This window comes from Haliaeetus leucocephalus, unplaced genomic scaffold (assembly GCF_000737465.1).
Source record: "Haliaeetus leucocephalus isolate CR32 unplaced genomic scaffold, Haliaeetus_leucocephalus-4.0 Scaffold186, whole genome shotgun sequence".
Lineage (NCBI taxonomy): Eukaryota > Metazoa > Chordata > Aves > Accipitriformes > Accipitridae > Haliaeetus > Haliaeetus leucocephalus.
The window spans coordinates 962,308-971,391 of record NW_010972622.1 but is presented as its reverse complement, the minus strand read 5'-3'; the positions used below and the strand labels follow the sequence as shown (position 1 = coordinate 971,391).

Genomic DNA, 9,084 nt, shown 5'->3' with positions numbered 1-9,084 from the left:
CTCGGCGGCGGGAAGCGGGCCGAGGGAACGCGAAGCGGGGCGCGGGTTCCCGCCGGCGCCGGCCCGCGTGGTGACCTTGGCCCGCCGCCGTGGCCCCGAGGAACTTCGCACGTTCGGGCGTCCGGCCCGGTGGTGCGGGCGGAGGGGGGGGGGATGGCGGCGGGCCGGGCGGCCCCGGCTCGGCGGCTGAAGTCGCGCCGGGTTTGTCCGTTTCTGCCCCGGTCTAAAGGGCGCGGATCTGCCGCCCCCGTGCCGGGCTGCGGGTCCCGGGAATGGGAAGCGAACGGGGCTGAGCCGGTCCGGGCCCTTCCCTTGGCGGGTAGGGCCGAGCTTGCAGCCGGTGCGGGGGACTCCCGAAGCGGGGGTGTGGAGCTTTGCTCGGTGGTTCGGGCGGCACTGGTGTCCACCAAACGGTAGTGGATAAAACCGCGAAAAATTCCCGGTAAGTAAAGCCTTCCGCTGCCCGTAACGTGTAGATGCGCAAATCTGCTTCTGAGCTTTCACTTCGCCACGTAAAACATGGGTAACGGTGAAGAGACGCCGCTTCGAAGCACGTGCGGGCACAGGAGCACTCCTCGGAAAACCTCCCCGCTCTGCCGTCCTCAGGGTGCCACGGGGAAAGCGGGCAGAGCCGGGCGCCGAGCCTGCCCTCGGCCACGCTGCCTCGTGGGAGGTGAGCTGCTGCTGGAAGGGGAGAGGAGCCAAATAGCTGGATTTCTTCTCTGAGTGCTGCTTGCATGGCCTCCTGTGTATCCTGAGTGGAAACCTGCGCTCTGACGTGCCTTGACACTGCTGGAGTGCTCATGCCATGCTGGGGAGCCCTAATTAGCTGGCTTCATTGTAATTCTATTGAGGCTGCCTCAGTGACCCAAAACCGGTATATGCTGTTTGTAACAGAGCTCCAGTCGACATGAGGGTTCTCTAGCCGTGCAAATGGAAGAGGAGCTGAACTTTGCAGCGTGATGCTTTTAAGAGCAAAATCTGGCTGTTAGGGAAGAGGCACGTTGCCCCTGACACTGATGGCAGCATTGCCTGCTGACAGTCTGGATTTCCACGTGTTTGGCTTAAATGACTGAAGGTGGAGGTGGTAGTGCTTTTCTGAGGTTTTCATTTGTCAGAAAGGCTGGTCTGCCACAGGTACTGAGGAAAGCTTGTAGGGCTGCTTCATCTTCATGTGACTGAAAGCGAGAAGGATGTAATAAAGCTGGGAGGTTTTCGTTTAATGTCTGTAGAATACATCATCTTGAAACTACAGTGCTACTACATCCCACTTACAATTGTCTGTCTTCATAGTCTGAAACTAGGGTTTTTTTTAATTAAAAAGAGCGCCTTTCCAGGGTATATAAATGAAAGCAAAATTAGTTATGTAAAACAGATTTGTAACTGCTGTCTGGGGGTGAAAATCTTGTTCAGCAGATGACTTTTGCAGTGTCCTCAAACTGTAGGAATTGTCAGGATACCTTCCAGGAAACAAAGGCAGGCTTCCAATAGATGCAGCCTACGGAGTGGACAAGGAAGCACAAGGACAGGTTTGGAAACTTCTTGAGTTGTGCCGAGCCACAGACAGTAAGACTTGAGATTCAGCTCGTGAGTACAGCATGTAAGAAGCTGCTTTGGTGCCTGTGGTTAAGCTGGAGACTGGGGCATCTGCGCCCAAACTGTGGCTCCTGGTGGTGTGGGCAACCCACTGCAGAGCCCCCATGGATTTGACAGAGCAGTGAGGTCTCTTGCGTGAAGCTGAGCATGCATGTTGCCCATCAGTGGGAAACTGCTGCCGTGAAGCTTCTAGAACCTGTTCTACAGTACCATTGCCACGATTGTCTTCTGAATGTGATGACTAGAAGAGGCAGTCAGACGCAGATGCGTGGTGGCTGTGTCCGTTTAGGAAGTCACCAAAACGCACGGGTGGCAGCAAGCGTAGATTGGATGGAAGAAATTCTTGCTGAATGTGGAATGCAGGCAACTTGTTCCCTGGGCTGTACGCTGCTCTAAGTCTGCTGTGGTTTATTGCTCTGTGGGATATAGCACATTTAAATTAAGTTCTCCGTTTCAGAGAAGTCTAAATCCCATTAGGATGTGGGGACCATATGTAACCAAAGCACATACTCAGGTTGGTGCTGTTGGCGCAAGGCTGAGGTCACCTGGGATTAGTTTGGTTGAGCAAGAAGGAAGAAACATTAGGCTCTCCGTGTAACAAGTGACTATGCTTATAAGTCCTGGCAGTGTTTCTTAGTGTCTGAAAGAAAATAGAAGATTTTCTGTGGGTGTAGGGGAACCATCTCTCTGAAGTGCTCTGAGCACGTGCACGCCTTACCATTGGCTTCTGCGTGTGCGGTTGTCGCCTAGGAATCTCCGCGTAGGCAGGCAACGCAAATTAGCTGCAACTTCCGTCTCATCTGTAACTTTAGTTAGCAATTCCAACGTATCCTGCATTACTGGTTTGAATGGTGAGTCCTGACTAAAGCACTTCACAGATAGCCAAAGGAAGGCTTGCATTCTACCTTTGGGAGGATGAGAGATTTGAAAAAACAGGTGAAAAGAGAGGCAACTCCAGCATAGCTTTAATTACAGTAGGCATGTTCAGGGTGGTAAGTACTAAATATCTGGGGAGGCAGCATATGTTTAGTGTTAGAAATGTGAATTATGTTCTAGTAAATTTTCTTTGGTCTCTTTCATTCCTCTCTGGAGGTCGGATGCATGCAAGTTTCCTTCAGTTCTAGGACAGTTCAGCAGGATTTTTTCAAAGTGCTGTGAACAGGCTGTTCATGCCTAAAACCCCCTGATCTTGGCAAAGATACTGAGGTCATGGCCAAACCAAAGCTACAAGACTGAGGAATGTGTGCAGCTCCCTGTGAAGGCTGGAGATATCTCCATTGACATTGAAAATGTTTGCGAAGTGTTAATGCTATTCAGCTGGAGCCCCTGCATCATCATGGGCCCGGACACTGAGATTTCTGTTCTGATAACAGTGCATTTGAGTGATAAACCAAGTTCCATGCAGTGGGATTCTTGTCTTCCAGCAGCTTGAGAAATAGCTGCTGTGCAGTTCCGAAATGCAGAGAGACACAGAGGGAACAGAGCAGGTCATTTCTCATCTTTTTTTTTTTCTTTCCTCTGAGAGTCTTTCAGTCCCTATTAGAAAAGGGAACTTGTGTCCAATAAGGAATTAAAAATACCATAGTAAGAAAATTGCTACTCTGCTATTGCTGTACTTTACCTGAATAAGTAAATGCCTTAGCCTGAAAAATGCTGCTAAAAGGGAAAGCGTTAGGTTTTCACCCAGTGGGACAGTATCTTGAAATGAAAGGTTGCATTCAGAAACCACTTGTTTTTTATGTTCTTGGAAGTTAAATGCTCCATTACTGGCCTCTGATCAGACATTTTCTGCACTTGTAATGGGTGCTAATGCTGGAAGAGGCAGTTGTGGCCACTTCTGCTGCTGTACTGGCCTTTCCTTGAGCTCACGACAGTGTTTGTACAGCTGAATTGCAAAGTACTGGTAGTGCTGATGGAGCTCAAAGCTGACTGGGCTGGGTTTCAGCCAGGCCTGGGCTGGGTCCTGATTCAGATTGTCCTACAGGTACATGGGTAGGGGGAGCAGGGTAAGAATAAGCAATGGGGCAAGGGAGCAGGGTTTCTTTGGGGGGATGGTGCAGCTCTCAGTAAGTAACTTTACTAAATGTGTCATGGTTCGATACTAAGAATTGAATCAATTGATGATCAGGCGAGTCAAAATCTGTTCTGAAAGCTTAGCAGTGCTTACCTTAATAAACATTCTGAAAAGTTAATTATTCTTTTATCAGGTTACTGTGCTGTAATTCTTAGAGTGCAATACTGAGACCAAATGTCCACTCCTCGGTGTGTGAAGTGGAAGCCACTCTGTCACATACAGATAGGAACATTAGCTTTTTTTTGTGTCCTCGTGTGCTTTAGCTTCCTGTAGTCAGTGTAGTTGCAACAGATATCATGGTAAGTGACCATTCAGCTCAGAGCATTTAACTTCAGTCCAACTTGCAGGTAGGTCTTCAAGGTCTTCTGTGCAGGGGCATTAGCTACGAAATCCCAGTTTTGACCTTGCACCTCTGGAAGATAGCCAAAGTGTGAGAAGCACCCGTGGTCTTCTGTGCCTTAGCAACAGCAGCTCATGCTGGGTGGCTGTTAGCTTTCTCCTGGAATGCAGACGTTCAGTTGTGGGCTTGGCCTGCGTTGCCAGGAGAAGAACTGAAAGCCGGGGGGGGGGCAGGGGGGTGTTGGTGTTGGCTGTGGCAGAGATGTGCCAAGCTGGGATTGCTTTCACCAGCTGATCAAGTATGGCTGCACTTGAGCACTGCAGGTGAGTTCTCACTGTAGAACTGGAAATGCACAAGAGTTGTTCAGGAGCCCTGCAGCGTTTTCTGGTGCCCTGGACAGGCTGTTGCTTGTTGTGGTGTTTGTGGAAAGCCAGAAGGATACCAAAGAGTGTGAGACGTAACGTCTGTTTATGTCGAAGGTTGTAGCAAAAGTCAGAACAGTGATTCTTCAGCCCTTGTACCTGTGCTGACTTCAGCTGGGTCTTACTCATAGCAAATTTGTTGAAGGGTCCATTTTTTTTAGTAGTATCAATGTCCAAAAAAGTGGGCTTTTCAGTGGTTGTGCTTGGGTTTTAACTCTTTGGGTGAAAAAAAGCATAATGAAGTCTGCCTGCGTAGTGGTTAGATGTGACTGAAATCTTGCTATCATCTGTAGTACCTCATCTTGAAAGTTTGTCATCATTTTTATTTGCTGTAACATTTATTTCAGTCTCAGAGGTTTTGATAGCTTCTTCAAGGAACATCAACATGAGCTTTTGGGGGGTGTTAAGCACTGAATGCACTGTATCTCTCTTTATTTTTCAAAACTGTTTTCAGCCTTAGGCATCTTTTCAAGATGATTGATAATAAGCTAGTAATGCAGCTTTTAAGAACAGGAAGTCTTTTAGTTGAGCTTCTTGAAATGCAATAAAAAAAAAAATCAAACTGCTCAAGTTGTATATCAGGAGAAACACAAGGAAGGCCAGTGTTAAGTTTATTGGCAGCATGGAAGAGCAAGTTTTAAATTTTTTTTTTTTCAATATTGATGAGAGATATACAAAACTTGATTTGAACTTCTCTTAAATGGTCTGTTCACAGGCAGCCTGCTTCTGCGAAGTGGTACGACCGAAGGGACTATGTCTTTATTGAATTTTGCGTTGAAGACAGTAAAGACGTTAATGTAAATTTTGAAAAATCCAAACTTACATTCAGGTAAGTACCTTGGGCCTTCCCTAAGCTGAAAGGCATGGGGTGATATCTAAAGGCTATGCTGATACTGATTAGATGACATTTTTCTTAAAAGTAGTGAGTTCTGTTAATGAAGCATATTTGTTCTATAAGGTGTTTTGTGCTAAACACAAACTTTTTTTTTCTCTTAACAGTTGTCTTGGAGGAAGTGATAACTTTAAACATTTAAATGAAATTGACCTTTTTAATAATATTGATCCAAATGTAAGTATCCTTTTGACTCTCCTCTCACTGTATTCTTAGTGCTGTATCCTGAAAAGTACTGTCCATTCTTTAGGCTGCTTCCAGTATGGTGGGCAAATTCTTCCTTAGACTGTAAGAGCAAATCATGAAAGCATCTCTGGACAGTGTGTTTCAGGACAAAGAATAAGCTGATAGCTTAAGACAAATTAGTTTAATAGAAGCGGTTCCTCATGAAGTTTGTGATGATTATACTAACAGATACTTATTCTTTGCTTTTTCAGGAATCAAAGCATAAAAGAACAGACAGATCTATCTTGTGTTGTTTACGAAAAGGAGAATCTGGTCAGGCATGGCCAAGGTTAACAAAAGAGAGAGCAAAGGTGGGTTTGGACTCTGTGATAGCCAGGGCAGCAGTGCCTGCTGCCTCCCCTGGTTTTTAATTTTGTTTAATATTTGGGTCATGTTTAAATTATGTAGCAGTTAATGGGTCACTTAACTGTGCTTCTGATCAGAATGGCACTTCTTATTAACCTTCCTTTTCTAACAGTAACAGCTTGTTACTCGCTTGTCCTTAAATAACTTCTTGTGTTGATGTGCAGCTCAACTGGCTCAGTGTGGACTTCAACAACTGGAAAGACTGGGAAGATGATTCAGATGAAGACATGTCCAATTTTGATCGCTTTTCTGAGGTACGGGAAGATGAGTACCTGGAGGCTTGGGTTTCCTTCCAGGCCGTGTGTAGGCATGCAGGGACTGACAGCTGTAGGCAGCGTAGTCTTCCTTGGTGTTCCTTCTCGTGGTGCCGTCCTGGCCGCTGGTTTTGGCGCATTCTCTGCTGGTTTGCTGAGGCACAGCTGTTGCTGGCTTTAACATGAGCTGCAGGCTGTTGGCACGGCAGTGAGATGACCAGTTTGTCTTTGCTGTCAGATATGAAAGGAATGTATGTCCCATTGTAGATGCCGGCACTAACTCAGTGCACTGGTTGGTTTGCAAGGCAATTAATTTGATTTTTTTTGCATGCTCCTTAATTTCTGCATAGTTGCAGCTGATTTGTCAAAACTACTGGTGGCTGTTGGTTGTTAACAATTTTAAGTTATTTTTAGATTTTTACCGTGCTGCCCAAGTTCAGGTAGCGAGCGTGGTTGGCTGCACCCTGTAACGTGGCTATTATCTCTCTGGAACAGATGATGAACAACATGGGTGGAGATGATGACGTAGACTTGCCAGAAGTAGATGGGGCAGATGATGTAAGTACTTTGTTTGCAGTAAATATGTGCAGGGCTGGCTCAGTGCCCTGCACATCCATTGCTGCTTGCTGAAGTCAAACTTGCATTCCTCCTTCAGCACTGTTAAAAGCTTAAATAGCACCAAACTTTATCTGGATAAATGATGTCACCTGGCAAAGTCATCTTCCTCCCTTCCAGCAGTGGTGCAGAGGGCGGTGGTGGTGATGCTTGCAGTGCCCTGAGAGCTTGGTGTCATCTACCTCCACAGTGGCTGCTGGTTATTGGGGGTCTGTAGGCTCTAGCCAGTGAGGCCAAACTAAGCATGTCCTGTGGAACCTAGAGTTCCTCAGAATACCAGCTCTGATGGAAAGCATGCTGGATACTAGACTTTGGAAGTGGCAGCTCGTCTGCTGGGTTGGTGGTAGAGGGGTAAAAGTGCATTCAAGTGCAATCTGCTCCAGTTAATGTTTCTTCTTCTTTCCAGGACTCGCCAGACAGCGATGATGAAAGTAAGTTGGCGTTCTCATTTGTTTCTGTGCACTGTGCAGCAGTGTGAGTGCTTGCCGAATGCTCCTAGCTGAGTGAGAGCCCTGAGCAGAGCCAGCAGATGTTCTGTCCTGTCAGTCTCGCTGAGCCCAGGCTGCGAGCTAATGCCAGTGCCTTGCCTGAGTGGTGTGAGACAGTATAATCCGGTGAAAGCCTTTCCACACAAGCATGAAATACCAGTTTGACCTTCCCAGCCAGCTGTAGTCCTGGGGAGGCTTTGGCTTTGAGCAGCAGGCATGTGCATGGGGCATCTGTGTTGGTGGTGCTGGCTCTGCTCGAGTAACTCCTGTGCACAGCCAGTGCTGTCAGCATGGATCTTCCTTGCGAAGAACCAGAGTGAGGTCAGAGGCCTTGAACTGCCCCATGCCCTTCTTGGTTGAGGGCTGGATCTTCTTGCTGGTGTCCCTTGTGGTATAGTCGGGTTCCTGGTAGCTTTTTAAAAAACAAACAAACAAAACCAACCCACTAATGCTCTTCTCTTTCTCTCCAGAAATGCCAGATCTGGAGTAAGGAAAACTGTCGTCTTCAGGGTTTGGGGAAAGAACTTCATCACAACATTTCATAATTGAGATAAGAATTCCTGAGTTGATAGCCCTAAAGGGAGATCCTGCATCCTTTAACCCATTTTCAGTCCATTTTAAATGGCTTCACTGATGGTAGGTGTGTACCATTGCACGGGGCGGTCCTAAGCCATGAGAGGCAATAACGTTATGCATGAACCGTTTTCCAGACTTCCAAAAGAAAAAAAAAACAATTGAGGTGTAGGCAATCGATACAGAACAGTCGCAATAAAGTTTACAGAGCCTCCTTGCCTCGTAGCAGATGTAATTACAATGGGAGAATCCTGAATTCACACCAAGTGGTAAATGAGCATTTTTTTCCCCTCCGCGGCCTGAAATTGTACGTTTGTACCGGGAACAAAACTGGCTGTAACACAGATGTTGTCAGTGGCTTGCCAGATTCAGCAGGCGATGTGCAGTACCTCTGTGGTGTCTTCAGGTCTGTTCCACTAAAGTTTGTATTGAAAAGTAAACAAAATTCTCCTCGTTTGGTGTTTAATGCTGAGCCGCGTGGCCTGGGGTAGGGGGCTGGAGCCCATCCCCTGGTACCGTTTGACCCTAAGGCTTTACACCTCCTCCTCCGGGGTGCGAGCGGCTGTACGTTGTTGCTTGTCAATCTGTACGTTTAGACCAAACCGTATTTGCACTGTGGGTGTGGGAGCGAGTGACAGACGTTGGGCGCGCGTGGGCGGCTTCGAACCGGGCTGAAAAACCTCAATTTATGTTCAGAGCAGCGGGGATTTTTTTAATGTCTGCATTCTTTCTAATAAACTGTTGAAGACTCCCTGGCTTTCCTCCTGCCTGGCCCCCGCCTTCACCCACCCGCACCTGGGGTGGGCCTCTCGCCCGTGGGTGGGTGCCTGGGGGGGAAACGGGACACGGGGCCGGCCCGGTGCTGTGGAGGGGGGGCGCTGGGCGGTGCTGTGAGCTCGGGAGACGGCGGCGTTGGCGGGGGGGGGGGGGGGGGGGGGGGGGGGCCCGGGCCTGCGGTCACGGCGCCTGCCCCAAGGACAAACGCGGAACACGTGCGGCGCTGCTTCCGGCGCCTCGTCGGTCGGGTACCGCCCCTTCCCGCCAATGCCGCCCTATCAATTCGTGGTCTTCCTTAACGGATAGAGCTGCGGCCAAATCACGAGGAGGCGGAAAGGGAGAGCCCAGACAAGTCCGGCCAACGGGAGAGCGAACGCGGACGGTGCGGCTCAGGGCGACGGCCAATGGGCGCGCGCGGCGGCGGGTGACGTGCACGGCGGGCCCGCCCCCCGGGGGCCGGGG

At 48.6% G+C, this 9,084-nt stretch overlaps 2 protein-coding genes across 2 annotated transcripts in view; both read left to right on the top strand.

Moving 5' to 3' along the window:
- PTGES3 (prostaglandin E synthase 3 (cytosolic)) overlaps positions 1-8,059 on the top strand; it is an 8,741-nt gene extending 682 nt beyond the window's left edge. Inside the window, exons 2-9 of the mRNA XM_010565191.1 lie at positions 324-442; positions 5,148-5,261; positions 5,432-5,501; positions 5,762-5,860; positions 6,080-6,169; positions 6,665-6,727; positions 7,191-7,215; positions 7,743-8,059. Coding sequence (XP_010563493.1) covers positions 324-442; positions 5,148-5,261; positions 5,432-5,501; positions 5,762-5,860; positions 6,080-6,169; positions 6,665-6,727; positions 7,191-7,215; positions 7,743-7,762 — 600 coding nt within the window. The 3' untranslated portion in view covers positions 7,763-8,059. The remainder of the gene's footprint in view (positions 1-323; positions 443-5,147; positions 5,262-5,431; positions 5,502-5,761; positions 5,861-6,079; positions 6,170-6,664; positions 6,728-7,190; positions 7,216-7,742) is intronic.
- Positions 7,894-9,084, top strand: part of ATP5B (ATP synthase, H+ transporting, mitochondrial F1 complex, beta polypeptide) — a 4,329-nt gene continuing 3,138 nt past the window's right edge. The window contains exons 1-2 of the mRNA XM_010565189.1: positions 7,894-7,908; positions 8,929-9,046. Coding sequence (XP_010563491.1) covers positions 7,894-7,908; positions 8,929-9,046 — 133 coding nt within the window. The remainder of the gene's footprint in view (positions 7,909-8,928; positions 9,047-9,084) is intronic.